Source organism: Coregonus lavaretus (genome assembly GCF_964263955.1).
Source record: "Coregonus lavaretus genome assembly, chromosome: 12".
NCBI classification, from domain to species: Eukaryota; Metazoa; Chordata; class Actinopteri; order Salmoniformes; family Salmonidae; genus Coregonus; species Coregonus lavaretus.
Genome location: NC_139999.1, coordinates 6,417,539 through 6,442,082, shown reverse-complemented (window position 1 = coordinate 6,442,082; position 24,544 = coordinate 6,417,539). Strand labels below are relative to the sequence as shown.

General features: G+C 45.0%; 1 protein-coding gene across 3 annotated transcripts in view; it reads left to right on the top strand.

Annotated features, from left to right (window-relative positions):
- Positions 1-24,544, top strand: part of LOC311138953 (glutaminase kidney isoform, mitochondrial-like) — a 47,077-nt gene that overhangs the window by 17,945 nt on the left and 4,588 nt on the right. For all 3 annotated transcript variants that reach the window (XM_084173769.1, XM_084173770.1, XM_084173771.1), the window contains 8 exons: positions 5,228-5,260; positions 7,043-7,101; positions 7,223-7,289; positions 14,075-14,125; positions 14,330-14,506; positions 21,285-21,416; positions 21,891-21,983; positions 24,437-24,498. In XM_084173769.1, coding sequence (XP_084029895.1) covers positions 5,228-5,260; positions 7,043-7,101; positions 7,223-7,289; positions 14,075-14,125; positions 14,330-14,506; positions 21,285-21,416; positions 21,891-21,983; positions 24,437-24,498 — 674 coding nt within the window. The remainder of the gene's footprint in view (positions 1-5,227; positions 5,261-7,042; positions 7,102-7,222; positions 7,290-14,074; positions 14,126-14,329; positions 14,507-21,284; positions 21,417-21,890; positions 21,984-24,436; positions 24,499-24,544) is intronic.

Below are 24,544 nucleotides of genomic sequence, written 5' to 3'. Positions count from 1 at the left end.
GCTGGGGGAGGGACCCTGAGATGGGTGGGAGCATCAGCATAGCCAATTATTGTGGCTCTTTGGAGAGGTGTGTGTGCATGCTTGTGTCGCTATCTCAGTCAGAGAGAGAGAGAAGGCAGATAGACAGCAGGGAAGGATATATTATATATAAAGACGAATGGGGCTCCAAGTGGGAGTTAGATAAGGAAGACCGAGATAGCCTGAAGGAATAACAGGAGGGTTTAAGTCTGGATTTCTGCTTATCTGTTCAGAATTCATCTTCAATTGAATAGATATACTGAAATGGAAATGTTACGGTGTAATACATCTTTGTGAAGCAAACAATCTTATTTATACCCCAATACAGGACATGTATTGACATATGATATTTGGGGTCACTTGGGCCATCACTGCTATGCTATTGAATTTGTATACAGTAAAATAATGTTATTTCACAAGCAAATCCGCCCTATCAGTGATTGATCAGTGATATACAGTGGGGAAAAAAAGTATTTAGTCAGCCACCAATTGTGCAAGTTCTCCCACTTAAAAAGATGAGAGAGGCCTGTAATTGTCACGCCCTGGCTCTGGGGACACTGTTATGTTGAGCCAGGGTGTGAAATTCTATGTTTGTATTTCTATGTTGGCCTGAGTGACTCCCAATCAGAGGCAACGAGTGTCAGCTGGTTGTCTCTGATTGGGAGCCATATTTAACTGTCTGTCTTTCACTTTGTGTTTGTGGTTTCTTGTTCGTGTTGGTTTGTGTTGAAACCATAGACGTCACGTTTTTCGTTTTGATCGTGTGATCATTAAATAAATATAAATATGTTCACCTTCAACGCTGCGCATTGGTCCTCCTCCTTAGACGATCGTGACAGAAGAAACCACCAAGATGTGACCAAGCAGCGTGTCCAGGAGCCATCGCCAGGGAGATCCCTAACAGATCTCCTTCGCCTCCTCGACTGGGTCAAGCCGAGTGAGGAAGAGAAGGGCTTGACATTGTGGCAGAAGGGCGAAAGGCTGGCGAGGGACATGGAGACCTGGTCCACGGGTAGGGGAGACGCCCAGAAATTTTTTAGGGGGGGGCTAACGCCGTTGACGACGGGCCAGCAGGAGACCGCGGCAGAGCGGCCCAGCGGATTGGCAGAGGAGGCCGCCAGGTTACGGGGGCCACTGGTCGAAGAGGGGGTGGAAGATGTAGAGGCACGGCGAGAGGTACTGGCGTGTGTTGCCAGTCCGGTCCGGCCTGTTCCTGATCCCCACGTAGGGCCAGTGGTGTGTGTTCCCAGTACGGTCCGGCCTGTTCCTGCCACTCGCACCAAGTCTACGGTGCGCATCGCCAGCTCGGCCCTGCCCATTCCTGCTCCCCGCACCGAGTCAGTGGTGCGTTTCGTCAGCCCTGTCCGGCCCATTCCTGCTCTCCGCACCAAGTCTGTGGTGCGCGTCGCCAGCCCAGTCCGGCCCATTCCTGCTCCCCGCACCAAGTCTGTGGTGCGTTTCGTCAGCCCTGTCCGGCCCGTTCCTGCTCCCCGTACCAAGTCAGTGGTGCGCGTCGTCAGCCCGGCACGGCCCGTTCCTGCTCCCCGCACCAAGTCAGTGGTGAGCTTCGTCAGCCCGGTCCGGCCCGTTCCTGCTCCCCGTACCAAGTCAGTGGTGCGCGTCGTCAGCCCGGCACGGCCCGTTCCTGCTCCCCGCACCAAGTCAGTGGTGAGCTTCGTCAGCCCGGTCCAGCCCGCTCCTGCTCCCCACACCAAGCCAGTGGTGTGCGTCGTCAGTCCGGCACGGCCCGTGCCTGTTCCACCGGTGGCGGGTCCGGCACCGGTCAGGTGCTGCGTCACGCCGGAGCTAGAGCAATCCGCTCCACCAGTGTTCAGTTCAGCTCTGGTCAGCAGGGCCAGATCGGACCAGGGGTACTTTGGGGGGTTAGAGAAGGAGTGGGGATCATGCCCGGAGCCGGATCCGCCGCCTAGGCGGAGTGCCCACCCGGTCCCTCCCCTGTGGTATTTAGTTGGCGCGGTCGGAGTCCGCGCCTTTAGGGGGGGGTACTGTCACGCCCTGGCTCTGGGGACACTGTTATGTTGAGCCAGGGTGTGAAATTCTATGTTTGTATTTCTATGTTGGCCTGAGTGACTCCCAATCAGAGGCAACGAGTGTCAGCTGGTTGTCTCTGATTGGGAGCAGGGACGGCTTGTTCAATAGGGCGATATGGGCGACGCACTGCCAAACGGGAAAAGGAAGGGATTTTTTTTCTAATCAATTATATCACGGCAACAGCAGTTATCAGTGTTCACGTCTGATCTGCCAGCCACTAAATGTCAAATCAGGCTAAAGTCGTGCTTCAAATGGCCCCGCCCGTTTTTGGGGCGATTTCAGTCAAGTTGAAAATCGCCCAGAAGTCTCTCATAGCCTGTCATGTAAAATCTATTTTTTTCACATTTCAAAGCTTTCAATACATTCTCTATGGGTGTCTGTGGGCATGCACTTACGCGCTTTCGTCATACGTGACGTAACGTTGAACGTAACTAAGACAATGGCGGCTAGCAGCGTCTCTGTTGCGACCTGCAGTGCGGCGTTATTTTATGTTTTTAATTTGTAGACTTAGTTTACAAACATTCTGCCAACCATGGATTTCCAGTGGTTGGTTTTGGACTGATCTTGTTGATCGTGTACATACCCGCTACGAACGGACTAAATAATGAAAACGCTGCTGGCAGCTGAATCCCAATACAGCTGGGAGACTTGGCTGGATGAGTCCCGGACAGAGAAGTGGAGCCGGCCACCTTCACCCTGGTCAGAGCGGACCGCGATCCTGGTAAGAGAGCGACTCTGTACCCCGACATTGAACTGCTTTCTGTGTCATTGCGACCTTACTATCAATTCAATTCAATTTAAGGGCTTTATTGGCAAGGGAAACGTGTGTTAACATTGCCAAAGCAAGGGAAGTAGATAGTAAACAAAAGTGAAATAAACAATAAATATTAACAGTAAACATTACACTCAGAAGTTTCAAAAGAATAAAGACATTTCAAATGTCATATTATGTATATATACAGTGTTGTTACAATGTGCAAATAGTTAAAGTACAAATGGGAAAATAAATAAACATAAATATGGGTTGTATTTACAATGGTGTTTGTTCTTCACTGGTTGCCCTTTTCTTGTGGCAACAGGTCACAAATCTTGCAGCTGTGATGGCACACTGTGGTTTTTCACCCAGTAGATAAGGGAGTTTATCAAAATTGGGTTTGTTTTCGAATTCTTTGTGGATCGCTGTAATCTGAGGGAAATATGTGTCTCTAATATGGTCATACATTTGGCAGGAGGTTAGGAAGTGCAGCTCAGTTTCCACCTCATTTTGTGGGCAGTGTGCACATAGCCTGTCTTCTCTTGAGAGCCAGGTCTGCCTACGGCGGCCTTTCTCAATAGCAAGGCTATGGTCACTGAGTCTGTACATAGTCAAAGCTTTCCTTAAGTTTGGGTCAGTCACAGTGGTCAGGTATTCTGCCACTGTGTACTCTCTGTTTAGGGCCAAATAGCATTCTAGTTTGCTCTGTTTTTTTGTTTGTTCTTTCCAATGTGTCAAGTAATTCTCTTTTTGTTTTCTCATGATTTGGTTGGGTCTAATTGTGTTGTTGTTGTTGTTGTTGTTGTTGTCCTGGGGCTGTGTGGGGTCTGTTTGTGTTTGTGAACAGAGGCCCAGGACAAGCTTACTTAGGGGACTCTTCTCCAAGTTCATCTCTCTGTAGGTGATGGCTTTGTTATGGAAGGTTTGGGAATCGCTTCCTTTTAAGTGGTTACTATCTGCCCCGTGAGTTCCCCCAATTGTTTGTTACCGTTGTGTACTGTTGATAATCACAAGTTTACTGGAGAACTGAGACCAAGTAGAGACTTTGGACAGGGTGGATATGGTATAATAAAGGCAGTTTATTCAGAGGTAAAGATATCTGGAATCGCGTGCACGGACTCGTGCAAGTGTGTAGGTCACCTAAATCATCAGAAAAATTGCCCCTCCTGAGAATTTTTTCAGGAGCCGCCACTGATTGGGAGCCATATTTAACTGTCTGTCTTTCACTTTGTGTTTGTGGTTTCTTGTTCGTGTTGGTTTGTGTTGAAACCATAGACGTCACGTTTTTCGTTTGTTGTTTTGATCGTGTGATCATTAAATAAATATAAATATGTTCACCTTCAACGCTGCGCATTGGTCCTCCTCCTTAGACGATCGTGACAGTAATTTTCATCATAGGTACACGTCAACTATGACAGACAAAATGAGAAAAATAAATCCAGAAAATCATATTGTAGGATTTTTTATGAATTTATTTGCAAATTATGGTGGAAAATAAGTATTTGGTCAATAACAAAAGTTTCTCAATACTTTGTTATATACCCTTTGTTGGCAATGACACAGGTCAAACGTTTTCTGTAAGTCTTCACAAGGTTTTCACACACTGTTGCTGGTATTTTGGTCCATTCCTCCATGCAGATCTCCTCTAGAGCAGTGATGTTTTGGGGCTGTCGCTGGGCAACACAGACTTTCAACTCCCTCCAAAGATTTTCTATGGGGTTGAGATAAGTGGGAGAACTTGCACAATTGGTGGCTGACTAAATACTTTTTTTCCCCACTGTATAATGTGCCTGTTTCAGACTAGGTGCTGTTGATTTGGAACAGGTGTAACTATTGAAAGTGTCTGTAAACTGCTGAGACTTCATGAAAATCATTACCGTTATCTTTACAAGCCGCTATCTACCGTACACACTGTGAAAACTGCTTGCTTTTGTCACCTTGTACAACGTTAGTAGGATATTGGGACATCATGAATAATACTATAGTGAAGTTTTCAGCCTCCTGTATCCTAAAAGTCCTGGATATTGGGACATCATGAATAATACTATAGTAAAGTTTTCAGCCTCCTGTATCCTAAAAGTCCTGGATATTGGGACATCATGAATAATACTATAGTAAAGTTTTCAGCCTCCTGTATCCTAAAAGTCCTGGATATTGGGACATCATTAATAATACTATAGTAAAGTTTTCAGCCTCCTGTATCCTAAAAGTCCTGGATATCGGGACATCATGAATAATACTATAGTAAAGTTTTCAGCCTCCTGTATCCTAAAAGTCCTTATGAAGGCTGCTACCCTGTGGTTGACTTAGCTAAAGGCCTTTGATGTGATTGTCTTTTATTGTTGCTTTTACAGTACAAGTCTGTTGTTCATGTCTGTTCTTCCTCCCTCTCTGTGTCACTAGCCTGGCTCAAACAAAGCAGAGAAGTTTGACTATGTGAGTACTATACAGTGAGGGAAAAAAGTATTTGATCCCCTGCTGATTTTGTACGTTTGCCCACTGACAAAGAAATGATCAGTCTATAATTTTAATGGTAGGTTTATTTGAACAGTGAGAGACAGAATAACAACAAAAAAATCCAGAAAAACGCATGTCAAAATTGTTATGAATTGATTTGCATTTTAATGAGGGAAAAAGTATTTGACCCCCTCTCAATCAGAAAGATTTCAGGCTGCCAGGTGTCTTTTATACAGGTAACGAGGTGAGATTAGGAGCACACTCTTAAAGGGAGTGCTCCTAATCTCAGCTTGTTACCTGTATAAAAGACACCTGTCCACAGAAGCAATCAATCAATCAGATTCCAAACTCTCCACCATGGCCAAGACCAAAGAGCTCTCCAAGGATGTCAGGGACAAGATTGTAGACCTACACAAGGCTGGAATGGGCTACAAGACCATCGCCAAGCAGCTTGGTGAGAAGGTGACAACAGTTGGTGCGATTATTCGCAAATGGAGGAAACACAAAATAACTGTCAATCTCCCTCGGCCTGGGGCTCCATGCAAGATCTCACCTCGTGGAGTTGCAATGATCATGAGAACGGTGAGGAATCAGTCCAGAACTACACGGGAGGATCTTGTCAATGATCTCAAGGCAGCTGGTACCATAGTCACCAAGAAAACAATTGGTAACACACTACGCCGTGAAGGACTGAAATCCTGCAGCGCCCGCAAGGTCCCCCTGCTCAAGAAAGCACATATACATGCCCGTCTGAAGTTTGCCAATTAACATCTGAATGATTCAGAGGAGAACTGGGTGAAAGTGTTGTGGTCAGATGAGTCCAAAATCGAGCTCTTTGGCATCAACTCAACTCGCCGTGTTTGGAGGAGGAGGAATGCTGCCTATGACCCCAAGAACACCATCCCCACCGTCAAACATGGAGGTGGAAACATTATGCTTTGGGGATGTTTTTCTGCTAAGGGGACAGGACAACTTCACTGCATCAAAGGGATGATGGACTGGGCCATGTACCGTCAAATCTTTAGCGAGAACCTCCTTCCCTCAGCCAGGGCATTGAAAATGGGTCGTGGATGGGTATTCCAGCATGACAATGACTCATAACACACGGCCAAGGCAACAAAGGAGTGGCTCAAGAAGAAGCACATTAAGGTAGCCAGTCTCCAGACTTTAATCCCATAGAAAATCTGTGGAGGGAGCTGAAGGTTCGAGTTGCCAAAGGTCAGCCTCGAAACCTTAATGACTAGGAGAAGATCTGCAAAGAGGAGTGGAACAAAATCCCTCCTGAGATGTGTGGAAACCTGGTGGCCAACTACAAGAAACGTCTGACCTCTGTGATTGCCAACAAGGGTTTTGCCACCAAGTACTAAGTCATGTTTTGCAGAGGGGTCAAATACTTATTTCCCTCATTAAAATGCAAATCAATTCATAACATTTTTGACATGCGTTTTTCTGGATTTGTTTGTTGTTATTCTGTCTCTCACTGTTCAAATAAACCTACCATTGAAATTATAGACTGATCGTTTCTTTTGTCAGTGGGCAAACGTACAAAATCAGCATGGAATCAAATACTTTTTTTCCCCTCACTGTACATATCATTAATGTCATCATTCCATACATCTCACCTCACATTGATACGAATATAATACCGTACAGTGGAACACACAATACAAGCTTGACACAATACCATGCCGCACCACGCCGGCAATTATCTTTTGTCTTTGCCATGGCAGAATAACTATATCAGTCATCCTTTCTCCTCAGGTGATGGATTTTATCAAGAAGATGGCTGGTCAAGAGTACGTGGGGTTCAGCAATGCCACGTGAGTTTTAGCTAATGTCTTAATTTGCCAGAAAAAATACATTTCTAGAACATTTTCTCTCTGTTTGTTGCATTATTGATGTGATGTTGTGATGGACTTTCTTTGTCTCTGTGTCTCTCAGGTTCCAATCTGAAAAAGAAACAGGCGACAGAAATTTTGCAATTGGATACTACCTCAAAGAAAAGAAGGTCAGTATGGTAGAGAGTGGAGCTTGTTTTATAGCTTTGAATGAAAATAAAAAACAAAAAGGGAACATGTACAGTGCATTCGGAAAGTATTCAGACCCCTTGACCTTTTTGTTACTGTGATGGATTGAGAGGGTGGGTGTGTGAAGTCCGGTATATTCCTGCTCGTTGGCTACATCTGCTGGCCAGGAGAGAGGATGGCCCGGAAGTGTAAGAGCCTAATTACACACACCTGAATCTAATTAGCTTGGAGCTTGGGCGGTGTCTGTTTTAACCTGGCTTTGGCCAGATCTGTTGTTTTGGTCTGGAGCAGCAAGAGCTGACATGCAGGGCCCTCCAACCCTGGGAGGAATATCGAACCCAAGTGGACCGGAACCTACCGGACGTTACTTGGCCGTAGGCCTGACCCAAGTAAGGACAAGCCTGGTGAATTTCTGTTTTCTTTTGTTGGATACGCTGGTAAACAGCTTAGCTGTCCGGTAGCAGAGAAGACCCGCGTAGAAAGGCTCAAAGATGAGCTAGGTTTTGTTTTGGTTTTATTGTTACCCAGCGCTGTGGGGCATTCTGTTTCTTTCCCTGAATAAAAGTCCTGGGTCGTTTCCCTGGAGAAAGGTTACATTTTGTCTATGTTTGTTACTTCACACTCTCGTCAGTTGTTGGCCAGCCCAGCCCCACCCCTGACCACTACACCGGTGGAGAATGAGGGCATTATTCCTCCGGGCTTGAAGGGCAAGTGACAAGAGACTGTGAAGTAATACTAGATCATGGAGAACTTCATCAAGCAGCTGGCTCATGACAGCCAGCCCCAGTTCAACATGCACAGGGAGTTCTTTACGGAGCAAAGGAATCAAAATTCTAGGTTGCTGGCCCAACTACAGACCCTCCCCACTTGTGCTCCACAGGCGACCCCAGCCAGTGGACCCAACCCTGGCAGGTTCCTGTTGAAAATGACAGAGGCGGATGACATGGAGTCCTACTTCTTAACCTTCGAGAGAACAGCAATATGGGAGGGTTGGCCCGAGAACACCTGGGCTGGGCTGCTTGAACCCTTCCTGGCTGGAGAAGCACAACGGGTCTACTATGACCTATCAGATGACCAGGCTAAAGACTACAAGGTGGTTAAGGCAGCGGTTCTTGCCTGGTATGGCGACACGTTAATGACCCGGGCCTTGAAGTTCCAGGAATGGACCTCTGTTTCCGCCCAGTCAGTTAGGGCCCAGATGCACTAACTTATCCGGCTGGCGAAGGCCTGGTTGCAGAGTGACCTCGCAGGGCCCAGCGTGGTGGAGAGAGTGGTAATGGACCACTTCCTACGGGCCCTTCCCTATGATGCCAAGAAGGTGGCCAGCCAGGGCAATCCACAGTCTGTGGACTATCTAGTCCTCCTAGTGGAAAGCCACCAGACCACAATGGCTCTGCTGAAGTCTGGTAAGATGGACAAACCAAAGGGTAAGCTAAGGAAACAACCAGAGAGACTCCTGCCGCCCGATAGGTCTGCCAAATTCCCAGAGGTGGAGCCACCCCAACGACGTAGGGTCGGGCTAGACCCCGACCGAAGAAGGTGTTATGAGTGTGGTGAGGTGGGACACGTGGCCTGGAACTGCCCCAGTAGAGATGAACCCATGCCCACGGCACACTCCATGGACCCAGTTGGGGGGAGGCACTGTCACTTAATGACCTCCTGTTGGACCCATAAGGAGACACCAGCCCCCACAATCCCAACCAAAGTAGATGGAAGAGATGCGGAAGCCCTGTTGGACTCTGGCAGTATGGTGTCATTGATACAGCCACCGCTAGTAGGTGAGCACAATCGTACCCCAGAGAATCCCGTGGCAGTATCCTGCATTCACGGGGACACCAAGGAATATCCCAAGGCAGTGGTGAAGCTTACAACCCCTCAAGGGAACTGTCAACTTCAAGTAGGCCTAGTCCCATAACCTTCCGGTACATTCTGGTGGGTCGTGATTGTCCTCTCTTTTCTAAACTGTAGGGGAAGCAGGAGGCCCGGTACAACCGTCAAGAACACCCCCCACCTGGGGCTCGGAGGAAAACCAATCAGGCCACGGCCCAAGAACCCCTCCAACGGTCGACGAAAACCCCCATCTGCGCTGCCCAGGGGAACCCGGATGGGGCCTCCACTGAGCCGGGATCAGAGGAAGAATCAACACAACCCTTCGATCCATTCCCAGACTGGGAGCTGTCAGAGGAAGATCTCGGAGAGGGGCCCCTCTGTCTCAACCTCAAAGGCCAGTTCGGAACGGCCCAGCTGGAGGACCCCAATCTCTCCCAAGCGAGGGTCCAGGTCACCGAAGTAGATGGAAAGATGTTCCCTGTGGTGAGTGAATTGACATATTAAGATATATGTTGTGTTATGCTAAAGAAGTCAATTCTAAAGTTAACGAACTGTTGTGGGTCCCAAAACGGTATGTCCCCATCGTTTTGCAGTTAGCCCACTCACATGTCCTTGGAGCCCACCTGGGGGTCCAGAAGACAAAGGACAGGGTCCTGGTGCGCTTCTACTGGCCGGGAGTGGTAAGAGCCGTAGAGGATTATTGCCGGTCATGTCCCGAATGCCAACTCACTGCATCCTCTAATCTCTCTTCCCATCATAGATGTCCCCATTGAGAGAATTATAATGGACCTGGTGGGGCCCCTGGCAAAGTCCGCCAAAGGGCACCAATATATCCTGATGATTCTGGACTATGCTACCCGCTACCCAGAGGCCATTCCCCTAAGAACTATGACCTCGAAAGGTATTGCCAAGGAACAGGTGATGTGCTTCAGCCGAGTGGGGATAGCCAAGGAGATCCTCACCGGCCAGGGGACCCATTTCATGTCCCGGATCATGCAGGACTTGTGCAAGCTGCTGAAGGTAAAACAAATCTGTACTTCTATGTACCACCCTCAGACCAATGGGCTAGTTGAAAGGTTTAATAAAACCTTAAAGAGCATGCTCCGTAAGGTAGTAGACCAGGATGGAAGGAACTGGGACCAGTTGTTGCCATATTTGCTCTTTTCCATAAGGGGGGTGCCCCAGGCATACACTGGATTCTCCCCGTTCGAGCTCCTATATGGATGACAACCCCGGGGGCTCCTGAACATTGCACAGGAGACCTGGGAGACTGAGCCAAGCCCGCATCACAGTCTAATCGACCATGTGGCTGAAATGGGTGATCGGATGCAGAAGTTGTGGCCAATGGTAAGAGAGCATATGGCCCAAGCCCAAGAAGCGCAGAGGAGGGTATTCAATCGAGGAGCTCAACCCAGAGAATTCCAGAATGGGGAAAGAGTTCTGGTACTGGTGCCCACAACAGAGAATACGTTTCTGGCCACCTGGAAGGGGCCATATGAGATCCTGGAGAAGATGAGTCCAGTGAACTACACAGTTCAGCAGCCAGGGCGCCGGAAGCCGGTGCAAATATACCACATTATCCTTCTCAAAAAGTGGCACGCCCGAGAGGCGTTGCTTGTTGTTGCTGTGTCCCCTGTCCCCACAGAAGCGGCTCGAGAGGAGGTTGCCATCAACACACAGCTTACAAAACTAAAGTGGCAAGAGATGGGGGAACTAGTGGACCAGAGCAGGGATGTCTTCTCTCCCCTCCCAAGGCGCACAACCTTGACGCACCGCCACATCCACACAAAACCCGGAAAGAAGGTAACATTACAGCCTTATAGGATCCCAAAGGCCAGACGGGTGGCCATCAAAAAGGAGGAGGACCAGATGCTAAAGATGGGGATTATGGCTCCAGAGGCGAGGGAGAAGACAGCCTTTGCCAGGCCTACAGGGCCGTACCATTACACGGTTCTACCCTTCGGCCTGCATGGAGCTCTGCCTACTCTTAAGAGGCTAATGTATAGGGTCCTGAGACCCCACAGTGAGTACTCAGCAGCATATTTGGATGACGTGACTGTGTACAGCCCTAACTGGGGAATTTCACCTGAAGCAACTCAACGCTGTCTTGGAGGCTCTTCGCAGAGCAGGTCTAACCGCCAATGCAGAAAAATGCTGACTGGAACTTGAGGAAGCAGAGTACCTGGGCTTCACCATCGGGAGGGGCAACGTCAAACCGCAAGAGACAATGGCCACGGCCCCAAACCAAGTCTCAGGTAAAAACCTTTGAGGGGCTAACCAGCTATTACAGTAGGTTCATTCCTAACTATGCAACTGTAGCTTGTCCTCTCACAGACCTGACCAAAAAGACCCAGCCCAAGAGGGTCAGGTGGACTGACAAAGCAGAAGAAGCCTTCCAGAACGTGAAGGAGGCCATGTGCTCCGGAACTGTCTTGGTGATGCCAAACTTTGGGAGAGAGATGGTGGTCCAGACTGATGCCTCCGACACAGGGGTGGGAGCGGTCTTGTCCCGAGAAGTACGAGGGGAGGAGCATCCCATCCTATACATGAGGCCGGAAGCTGTTGCCCCGAGAAACCAAATACTCAACAGTGGAGAAAGAGCACCTAGCGGTGCAGTGGGCATTGAAGAAATTAAAGTACTATCTCCTGGGACGACACTTCACTCTGGTCACGGACCATGCTCCTCTAGTCTGGATGTCCACGAACAAGGAGACCAACGATAGAGTGACCAGGTGGTTTCTCTCACTCCAACAGTACCATTTCTCTGATGTTCACAGGTCCGGGTCGAAACACGGGAATACAGACGCCTTGTCCCGCCAGAACGCTCTGTGGACGATGGCCGCCCCGCCCTCCAGATCAGAGCTGAGGAGGGAGGTGTGTGATGGAGTGAGAGGGTGGGTGTGTGAAGGCCGGTATATTCCTGCTCGTTGGCTACATCTGCTGGCCAGGAGAGAGGATGGCCCGGAAGTGTAAGAGCCTAATTACACACACCTGAATCTAATTAGCTTGGAGCTTGGGCGGTGGCTGTTTTAACCTGGCTTTGGCCAGATCTGTTTTTTTGGTCTGGAGCAGCAAGAGCTGACATGCAGGGCCCTCCAACCCTGGGAGGAATATCGAACACAAGTGGACCGGAACCTACCGGACGTTACTTGGCCATAGGCCTGACCCAAGTAAGGACAAGCCTGGTGAATTTCTGTTTTCTTTTGTTTGATACGCCGGTAAACAGCTTAGCTCTCCTGTAGCAGATAGGGACTGGAAGACCCTGGTAGAAAGGCTCAAAGACAAGCTAGGTTTTGTTTTGGTTTTATTGTTACCCAGCGCTGTGGCGCATTCGGTTTCTTTCCCTGAATAAAAGTCCTGGGTCGTTTCCCTGGATAAAAGTCCTGGGTCGTTTCCCTGGATAAAAGTCCTGGGTCATTTCCCTGAATAAAAGTCCTGGGTCATTTCCCTGAATAAAAGTCCTGGGTCATTTCCCTGAATAAAAGTCCTGGGTCGTTTCCCTGGATAAAAGTCCTGGGTCGTTTCCCTGGATAAAAGTCCTAGGTCGTTTCCCTGGATAACAGTCCTGGGTCGTTTCCCTGGATAACAGTCCTGGGTCGTTTCCCTGAATAAAGGTCCTGGGTTGTTTCCCTGGAGAAAGGTTAATTTTTGTCTACGCTTGTGTTACTTCACACTCTCGTCAGTTGTTGGCCAGCCCGGCCCCACCCCTGACCGCTACAGTTACGTTACAGCCTTATCTAAAATGTATGATCGGTTTTTTTGGTCACAATACCCCATAATGACAAAGCAAAAACAGCTTTGTATACATTTTAGGAAATGTATTTAAAATAAAACAAATGAAATCACATTTACATAAGTATTCAGATCCTTTGCTCAGTACTTTGTTGAAGCACCTTTGGCAGCGATTACAGCCTCACGACTTCTTGGGTATGAAGCTACAAGCTTGGTACACCTGTATTTGGGGAGTTTCTCCCATTCTTCTCTGCAGATCCTCTCAATCTCTGTCAGGTTGGATGGGGAGCGTTGCTGCACAGCTATTTCCAGGTCTCAGGTTCAAGTCCAGGCTCTGGCTAGACATTCAGAGACTTGTCCCGAAGCCACTCCTGCGTTGTCTTGGCTGTGTGCTTAGGGTCGTTGTCCTGTTGGAAGGTGAACTTTCGCCTCAGTCTGAGGTCCTGAGCGCTCTGGAGCAGGTTTTCATCAAGGATCTCTCTGTACTTTGCTCCGTTCATCTTTCCCTCAATCCTGAATAGTCTCCCAGTCCCTGCCGCTGAAAAACATCCCCACAGCATGATGCTGCCACCACCATGCTTCACCATAGGGATGGTGCCAGGTTTCCTCCAGACGTGACGCTTGGCATTCAGGCCAAAGAGTTCAATCTTGGTTTCATCAGACCAGAGAATCTTGTTTCTACTGTAAACCATATGAGAGATATGGATGACTCTTAGATATTAATGTTCTGTGTGTAACATTGATCATTATAAACTGGGTGGTTTGAGCCCTGAATGCTGATTGGCTGAAAGCTGTGGTATATCAGACCCTATGCCACTGGTATGACAAAACATTTATTTTTACTCTTCTAATTAACCTTGGTAACCAGTTTATGATAGCAATAAGGCACCTCGGGGGTTTGTGGTATATGGCCAATATTACATGGCTAAGGGCTGTGTTCAGGCACTCCGCGATGCGTCATGCTTACGAACAGCCTTTAGCCGTGGTATTTTGGCCGTATACCACACCCCATCGGGCCTTATTGCTATAATAAACTGGTTTCCATCTGCATTGTTTTCCCCATGGGGCAGAAATGATATTATAAACTGGTTTCCATCTGCAGTGTTTTCCCCGTGGGGCAGAAATGATATTATAAACTGGTTTCCATCTGCAGTGTTTTCCCCGTGGGGCAGAAATGATATTATAAACTGATTTCCATCTGCAGTGTTTTCCCAGTGGGGCAGAAATGATTGATGCACTGGACTTCTACTTCCAGGTAAACGATACTTCCTCAAGATAGCACTTTACCACACTGTGATAATGTAACAGGGTTATGCTATTTATATGCTGTATATTTCTGCTAATGCATCATAATGATTTATTACTGGAAAATGTCATAATGTCGTTTCTTTACAGTATGTATGAGTCACAGACACTGTATTTCTCCCTATGTTTGAGTAAATAAATGATTTCCTTTCAGCTGTGTTCCATAGAGGTGACCTGTGAGTCTGGGAGTGTCATGGCAGCTACGCTGGCCCACGGGGGAATCTGCCCAATCACAGGCGAGCGGGTGCTGAGTGCCGAGGCCGTACGGAATACCCTGAGTCTCATGCACTCCTGCGGCATGTACGACTTCTCTGGACAGATGGCCTTCCATGTAAGTCATACTGTAGTTATATAGTAGTCATATAGTAGCTATATAGTAGTCATATAGTAGTTATACAGCAGTCATATAGTAGTTATATAGTAGTCATATAGTAGTTATATAGTAGTTATATAGTAGTCATATAGTAGTTATATAGTAGTCATATAGTAGTTATACATTAGTCATATAGTAGTCATATAGTAGTCATATAGTAGTTATATAGTAGTTATATAGTAGTCATATAGTAGTTATACAGCAGTCATATAGTAGTTACATAGTAGTTATATAGTAGTCATATAGTAGTTATATAGTAGTCATATAGTAGTCATATAGTAGTTATAAAGCAGTCATATAGTAGTCATATAGTAGTTATATAGTAGTTATATAGTAGTCATATAGTAGTTATACAGCAGTCATATAGTAGTCATATAGTAGTTATATAGTAGTCATATAGTAGTTATACAGCAGTCATATAGTATTCATATAGTAGTCATATAGTAGTTATACAGCAGTCATATAGTAGTCATATAGTAGTTATATAGTAGTTATACAGCAGTCATATAGTAGTAATATAGTAGTCATATAGTAGTTATATAGTAGTTATACAGCAGTCATATAGTAGTCATATAGTAGTCATATAGTAGTTATATAGTAGTCATATAGTAGTCATATAGTAGTCATATAGTAGTCGTATAGTAGTTATACAGCAGTCATATAGTAGTTATATAGTAGCTATACAGCAGTCATATAGTAGTTATATAGTAGTCATATAGTAGTTATATAGTAGTCATATAGTAGTTATATAGTAGTTATACAGCAGTCATATAGTAGTCATATAGTAGTCATATAGTAGTTATATAGTAGTCGTATAGTAGTCATATAGTAGTTATACAGCAGTCATATAGTAGTCATATAGTAGTTATACAGCAGTCATATAGTAGTCATAGAGTAGTCATATAGTAGTTATATAGTAGTTATACAGCAGTCATATAGTAGTCATATAGTAGTTATATAGTAGTCATATAGTAGTCATATAGTAGTCGTATAGTAGTTATACAGCAGTCATATAGTAGTTATATAGTAGCTATACAGCAGTCATATAGTAGTTATATAGTAGCTATACAGCAGTCATATAGTAGTTATATAGTAGTTATATAGTAGTTATATAGTAGTCATATAGTAGTTATATAGTAGTTATACAGCAGTCATATAGTAGTCATATAGTAGTCATATAGTAGTTATATAGTAGTCGTATAGTAGTCATATAGTAGTTATACAGCAGTCATATAGTAGTCATATAGTAGTTATACAGCAGTCATATAGTAGTCATAGAGTAGTCATATAGTAGTTATATAGTAGTTATACAGCAGTCATATAGTAGTCATATAGTAGTTATATAGTAGTCATATAGTAGTTATATAGTAGTCATATAGTAGTCATAGAGTAGTTATATAGTAGTCATATAGTAGTCATATAGTAGTTATATAGTAGTTATATAGTAGTCATATAGTAGTCATATAGTAGTTATACAGCAGTCATATAGTAGTCATATAGTAGTCATATAGTAGTCATATGGTAGTCATATAGTAGTCATATAGTAGTTATACAGCAGTCATATAGTAGTCATACAGCAGTCATATAGTAGTCATATAGTAGTTATATAGTAGTCATATAGTAGTTATATAGTAGTCATATAGTAGTCATATAGTAGTTATACGGCAGTCATATAGTAGTCATATAGTAGTTATATAGTAGTCATATAGTAGTTATATAGTAGTCATATAGTAGTCATATAGTAGTTATACAGCAGTCATATAGTAGTCATATAGTAGTTATATAGTATCATTTAACATTTACATTTAAGTCATTTAGCAGACGCTCTTATCCAGAGCGACTTACAAATTGGTGCATTCACCCTATAGCCAGTGGGTTAACCACTTTACAATAAAAAAATTTGTTATTTTTTTGTTCTTTATTTATTTTTATTAATTTATTTTTTTTATTAATTTATTTTTTTGGGGGGGGCGGGGGGGTAGAAGGATTACTTCATCCTATCCCAGGTATTCCTTAAAGAGGTGGGGTTTCAAATGTCTCCGGAAGGTGGTGAGTGACTCCGCTGTCCTGGCGTCGTGAGGGAGCTTGTTCCACCATTGGGGTGCCAGAGCAGCGAACAGTTTTGACTGGTCTGAGCGGGAACTATGCTTCCGCAGAGGAAGGGGAGCCAGCAGGCCAGAGGTGGATGAACGCAATGCCCTCGTTTGGGTGTAGGGACTGATCAGAGCCTGAAGGTACGGTGGTGCCGTTCCCCTCACTGCTCCATAGGCAAGCACCATGGTCTTGTAACGGATGCGAGCTTCAACTGGAAGCCAGTGGAGTGTGCGGAGGAGGGGGGTGACGTGAGAGATCTTGGGAAGGTTGAACACCAGACGGGCTGCGGCATTCTGGATGAGTTGTAGGGGTTTAATGGCACAGGCAGGGAGCCCAGCCAACAGCGAGTTGCAGTAATCCAGACGGGAGATGACAAGTGCCTGGATTAGGACCTGTGCTGCTTCCTGTGTAAGGCAGGGTCGTACTCTCCGAATGTTGTAGAGCATGAACCTGCAGGATCGGGTCACCGCCTTGATGTTAGCGGAGAACGACAGGGTGTTGTCCAGGGTCACGCCAAGGCTCTTCGCACTCTGGGAGGAGGACACAACAGAGTTGTCAACCGTGATGGCGAGATCATGGAACGGGCAGTCCTTCCCCGGGAGGAAGAGCAGCTCCGTCTTGCCAGTGTTCAGCTTGAGGTGGTGATCCGTCATCCATACTGATATGTCGGCCAGACATGCAGAGATGCGATTCGCCACCTGGTTATCAGAAGGGGGAAAGGAGAAGATTAGTTGTGTATCGTCAGCGTAGCAATGATAGGAGAGGCCATGTGAGGATATGACAGAGCCAAGTGACTTGGTGTATAGGGAGAAAAGGAGAGGGCCTAGAACTGAGCCCTGGGGGACACCAGTGGTGAGAGCACGTGGTGCGGAGACAGCTTCTCGCCACGCCACTTGGTAGGAGCGACCGGTCAGGTAGGACGCAATCCAGGAGTGAGCCGCGCCGGAGATGCCCAGCTCGGAGAGGGTGGAGAGGAGGATCTGATGGTTCACAGTATCAAAGGCAGCAGACAGGTCTAGAGGGACAAGAGCAGAGGAGAGAGAGTTAGCTTTAGCAGTGCGGAGAGCCTCCGTGACACAGAGAAGAGCAGTCTCAGTTGAATGACCAGTCCTGAAACCTGACTGGTTTGGATCAAGAAGGTCATTCTGAGAGAGATAGCAAGAGAGTTGGCTAAAGACGGCACGCTCAATAGTTTTGGAAAGAAAATAAAGAAGGGATACTGGTCTGTAGTTGTTGACATCAGTGGGATCGAGTGTTGGTTTTTTGAGAAGGGGTGCAACTCTCGCTCTCTTGAAGACGGAAGGGACATGGCCAGCGGTCAAGGATGAGTTGATCAGCGAGGTGAGGTAGGGGAGAAGGTCACCGGAGATGGTCTGGAGAAGAGGGGATGGGGTCAAGCGGGCAGGTTGTTGGGCGGCCTGCAGTCACTAGTCGCAAGATTTTATCTGGAGAGAGAGGGGAGAAAGAAGTCAAAGCATAGGGTAGGGCAGTGTGAGCAGGACCAGCAGTGTCATTAGACTTAACAAACGAGGATCGGATGTCGTCAACCTTCTTTTCAAAGTGGTTGACGAAGTCATCCACAGAGAGGGAGGAGGGGGGGGGGGGGGGGGGGGGGGGCGTGGGGGGAGGATTCAGCAGTGAGGAGAATGTGGCAAAGAGCTTCCTAGGGTTAGAGGCAGATGCTTGGAATTTAGAGTGGTAGAAAGTGGCCTTAGCAGCAGAAACAGATGAAGAAAATGTAGAGAGGAGGGAGTGAAAAGATGCCAGGTCGGCAGGGAGTTTAGTTTTCTTCCATTTCCGCTCCGCTGCCCGGAGCTCTGTTCTGTGAGCTCGCAATGAGTCATCAAGCCACGGAGCTGGAGGGGAGGACCGAGCCGGCCGGGAGGATAGGGGACACAGGGAGTCAAAGGATGCAGAAAGGGAGGAGAGGAGGGTTGAGGAGGCAGAATCAGGAGATTGGAGGGAGAAGGATTGAGCAGAGGGAAGAGATGATAGGATGGAAGAGGAGAGAGTAGTGGGAGAGAGAGAGCGAAGGTTGCGGCGGCGCGTTACCATCTGTGTAGGGGCAGAGTGAGTAGTGTTGGAGGAGAGCGAGAGAGAAAAGGATACAAAGTAGTGGTCGGAGACATGGAGGGGAGTTGCAGTGAGATTTGTAGAAGAGCAACATCTAGTAAAGATGAAGTCAAGCGTATTGCCTGCCTTGTGAGTAGGGGGGGACGGTGAGAGGGTGAGGTCAAAAGAGGAGAGGAGTGGAAAGAAGGAGGCAGAGAGAAATGAGTCAAATGTAGACGTAGGGAGGTTGAAATCCCCCAAAACTGTGAAGGGTGAGCCATCCTCAGGAAAAGAACTTATCAAGGCGTCAAGCTCTCCAAGGGAACTTGGAGGGCGATAGATGACAAGGATATTAAGCTTAAATGGGCTAGTGACTGTGACAGCGTGGAATTCAAATGAGGAGATAGACAGATGGGTTAGGGGAAAAATTGAGAATGACCACTTGGGAGAGATGAGGATTCCTGTGCCACCACCCCTCTGACCAGATGCTCTCGGGGTATGCGAGAACACATGGTCAGACGAGGAGAGAGCAGTAGGAGTAGCAGTGTTTTCAGTGGTAATCCATGTTTCCGTCAGCGCCAGGAAGTCGAGGGACTGGAGGGTAGCATAGGCTGGGATGAAGTCAGCCTTGTTGGCGGCAGAACGGCAGTTCCAGAGGCTGCCTGAGACCTGGAACTCCAGGTGTGTGGTGCGTGCAGGGACCACCAGGTTAGAGAGGCAGCAGCCACGCGGTGTGAGGCGTTTGTGTAGCCTGTGCGGAGAGGAGAGAACAGGGATAGGCAGAGGCATAGTTGACAGGCTGCAGCAGATGGCTACAATAATGCAGAGGAGATCGGAATGAAATGAACTAAACATCTGGGAAAGGAGAGAGCAGGCCTCCCTCACCAAAAAAATATAACTCTCCCAACTTCCACCTCAGAAACTATAATTGTTTCACTGAACCACCCGAATAAAACTCTCCCAACTTCCACTTTAGAAATTAGAATTGTTGTAAACTACAGCAGACTGTTATCAGTAGCTGTAATTAAGTACAGCAGCTACCAACCACGTAACGTTAATGCCTCGGATAATGAGGTTAGAAAAACGGCTGAATGGTGGCAGCTAGCTGGCTCAATCACAGGTACTCTTGAGCGTGAAATAACATTGGAAACAACTAACCACAGTTGCTAAACGTTACCAGTAGCTACCCGCTAGCTAGCTAGCTAGCTTTGTTGGTCCAAGTAGTGGGTAAGCTAGCCTCGTGCTTCGCCGGGGTCCGCCGAATACAATAATTACCTACAATAACCTACAATAACTACCTGAGTAAACTACCTATAATACCTAACTACAATACCTACCTACAATCTAAATACATGATTTAAGCTTTACTCAACACCATATAAGAAGCCAAGCTTACCTCCTGCTAGAGAAAACACAACCTCTCCCGACAATGTATCTGAATGTGAGTAGTTATATAGTAGTTATACAGCAGTCATATAGTAGTCATATAGTAGTCATATAGTAGTTATACAGCAGTCATATAGTAGTCATATAGTAGTCATATAGTAGTCATATAGTAGTTATACGGCAGTCATACAGCAGTCATATAGTAGTCATATAGTAGTCATATAGTAGTTATATAGTAGTCATAGAGTAGTCATATAGTAGTCATATAGTAGTTATATAGTAGTTATATAGTAGTCATATAGTAGTCATATAGTAGTTATATAGTAGTCATATAGTAGTTATATAGTAGTTATATAGTAGTTATATAGTAGTCATATAGTAGTTATAGAGTAGTTATATAGTAGTCATATAGTAGTCATATAGTAGTTATATAGTAGTCATATAGTAGTTATACAGCAGTCATATAGTAGTTATATAGTAGTCATATAGTAGTCATATAGTAGTCATAGAGTAGTTATATAGTAGTTATAGAGTAGTTATAGAGTAGTTATATAGTAGTCATATAGTAGTTATATAGTAGTCATAGGGTAGTCATATAGTAGTTATACAGCAGTCATATAGTAGTCATATAGTAGTCATATAGTAGTTATATAGTAGTTATATAGTAGTCATATAGTAGTTATATAGTAGTTATACAGCAGTCATATAGTAGTCATATAGTAGTCATATAGTAGTTATATAGTAGTTATACAGCAGTCATATAGTAGTCATATAGTAGTTATATAGTAGTTATATAGTAGTCATAGAGTAGTCATATAGTAGTCATATAGTAGTTATATAGTAGTTATACGGCAGTCCTAAGATACAGTAAGGAAAGGTATGCAACTACCTATGTATATGTATTTAATGTATTTAAACATGTACTGTACATGTTTTGCATTCTATGTTATGTGTCTTGAATGTAGCAATCCATCACCACATTTTAAGTTCCCTCTCAGGAAATAAAAGCTATTTGAATTTAAATGAATTAATTGTGTAGTAGCCTAAACTAAAAAAAAAAATGCCATGTATTTATAGTCAAGTAAATTTTTTACAAATGTATCGGTCAAATGAAGTCCAATTTTTTTTATTTGAATTTTGTTGGAGGCTTCAACTGACAGTTTTGTCATAACTATGTATGGTCCCTTGTATGGTTCTTTCCCAGGTGGGCTTGCCAGCTAAGTCTGGGGTGTCAGGAGCCATTCTGTTGGTGGTCCCTAACGTCATGGGAGTCATGTGTTGGTCTCCTCCGCTAGACAAGGTTGGAAACAGTGTCCGGGGAATACACTTCTGCCAGGTAAAGTTACTAGCTTTATTTCCATGTGTTATAAATGATAAAATGACTGAAATGCGTGTACAGGGTGAGAAATGTTTATGTGTAGGCCTCGTGTAGCTCAGTTGGTAGAGCATGGCGCTTGCAACGCCAGGGTTGTGGGTTCGATTCCCACGGGGGGGCCAGTATGAAGAAGAAAAAAAAACATTAAAAATAAATAAAAAATAAAAAAGAAGAAGAAATGCACTCACTAACTGTAAGTCGCTCTGGATAAGAGCATCTGCTAAATTACTAAAAATGTAAAATGTACTCCCTATGTGTAGGTTATGGATGTGTTACAAAGTCTGTATGTACTAGGTACCCTTCAGTAGTGTTACCACATATATATATATATATATATATATATATATATATATATATATATATATATATAATGTTTCTGCCTCCCGATACTGTACTGGGGACTGAACTGTCTTTTTGTCATGCTCTGGTTTTCAGGAACTGGTGTCTTCGTTTAACTTCCATAACTATGACAACCTGAGACACTTTGTCAAGAAGCAGGACCCTCGAAGGCAGGACGGGGATGATAGGGTAAGGGTTTTTGTGAGTTGTGAGAGTTATAAAGTAAACACAACAACAATTTAACATGCATTACCAGTCCAAAGTTTGGACACACCTACACATTCCAGGGATTGTCTTTATTTGTACTATTTTCTACATTGTAGAATAATAGTGAAGACATCAAAACTATGAAATAACACATATGGAATCATGTAGTAACCAAAGAAGTGTTAAACAAATATGTTATATTTGATATTCTTCAAATAGCCACCCTTTGCTTTGATGACAGCTTTGCACACTCTTGGCATTCTCTCAACCAGCTTCACCTGGAATGCTTTTTCCAACAGTCTTGAAGGAGTTCCCACATATGCTGAGCACTTGTTGGCTGCTTTTCCTTCACTCTGCGGTCCGACTCATCCCAAACCATCTCAATTGGGTTGAGGTCGGGGGATTGTGGAGTCCAGGTCATCTGATGCAGCACTCCATCACTCTCCTTCTTGGTAAAATAGCCCTTACACAGCCTGGAGGTGTGTTGGGTCATTGTCTTGTTGAAAAACAAATGATAGTCCCACTAAGCCCAAACCAGATGGGATGGCGTATCACTGCAGAATGCTGTGGTAGCCATGCTGGTTAAGTGTGCCTTGAATTCTAAATAAATCACAGACAGTGTCACCAGCAAAGCACCCCCACACCATAACACCTCCTCCTCCATGCTTTACTGTGGGAAATACACATGCGGAGATCATCCGTTCACCGACACCGCGTCTCACAAAGACACGGCGGTTGGAACCAAAAATCTTCAATTTGGACTCCAGACCAAAGGACACATTTCCACCGGTCTAATGTCCATTGCTTGTGTTTCTTGACCTATGGAAGTCTCTTCTTATTATTGGTGTCCTTTAGTAGTGGTTTCTTTGCAGCAATTCGACCATGAAGTCCTGATTCACACAGTCTCCTCTGAACAGCTGATGTTGAGATGTGTCTGTTACTTGAACTCTGTGAAGCATTTATTTGGGCTGCAATTTCTGAGGCTGGTAACTCTAATTAACTTATCCTCTGCAGCAGAGGTAACTCTGGGTCTTCCATTCCTGTGGTGGTCCTCATGAGAGCCAGTTTCATCATAGCACTTGATGGTTTTTGCGACTGCACTTGAAGAAACTTTCAAAGTTCTTGAAATGTTCCGTATTGACTGTCTTAAAGTAATGATGGACTGTTGTTTCTCTTTGCTTATTTGAGCTGTTCTTGCCATAATATGGACTTGGTCTTTTACCAAATAGGGCTATCGTCTGTATACCACCCCTACCTTGTCACAACACAACCGATTGGCTGAAACGCATTAAAAAGGAAAGAAATTCCACAAATTAACTTTTAAGAAGGCACACCTGTTAATTGAAATGCATTCCAGGTGACTACCTCATGAACCTGGTTGAGAGAATGCCAAGAGTGTACAAAGCTGTCATCAAGGCAAAGGGTGGCTATTTTGAAGAATCTCAAATATATTTTGATTTGTTTAACACTTTTTTGGTTACTACATGATTCCATATGTGTTATTTCATAGTTTTGATGTCTTCACTATAGTTCTACAATGTAGAAAATAGTAAAAATAAAGAAAAACCCTTGAATGAGTAGTTGTGTCCAAACCTTTGACTGGTAGTATATTTTCTAAAACATAAAGTGAAGTTTAAGTTTGCTTTTGTTATGACGAGTACTATGAATTGGTTATGTAGCTGTGTCCTATGAATGGTTATGTAGCTGTGTCCTATGAATGGTTATGTATCTGTGTCCTATGAATGGTTATGTAGCTGTGTCCTATGAATGGTTATGTAGCTGTGTCCTATGAATGGTTATGTATCTGTGTCCTATGAATGGTTATGTAGCTGTGTCCTATGAATGGTTATATAGCTGTGTCCTATGAATGGTTATGTAGCTGTGTCCTATGAATGGTTATGTATATGTGTCCTATGAATGGTTATGTATCTGTGTCCTATGAATGGTTATGTATCTGTGTCCTATGAATGGTTATGTAGCTGTGTCCTATGAATGGTTATGTATCTGTGTCCTATGAATGGTTATGTATCTGTGTCCTATGAATGGTTATGTATCTGTGTCCTATGAATGGTTATGTATCTGTGTCCTATGAATGGTTATGTATCTGTGTCCTATGAATGGTTATGTAGCTGTGTCCTATGAATGGTTATGTAGCTGTGTCCTATGAATGGTTATGTAGCTGTGTCCTATGAATGGTTATGTATCTGTGTCCTATGAATGGTTATGTAGCTGTGTCCTATGAATGGTTATATAGCTGTGTCCTATGAATGGTTATGTAGCTGTGTCCTATGAATGGTTATGTATCTGTGTCCTATGAATGGTTATGTATCTGTGTCCTATGAATGGTTATGTAGCTGTGTCCTATGAATGGTTATGTATCTGTCTCCCAGTGTCCCACCCAGTGTAAGTTGTATTTATCTCTGCTATATCTGTAGAACAAGTCTGTGGTGAACCTGATGTTTGCGGCCTACAGTGGAGATGTGTCAGCCCTCAGAAGGTAAAATAATCTAGGAGGCTATATGCAGAGACCAACCTGGTTAAAT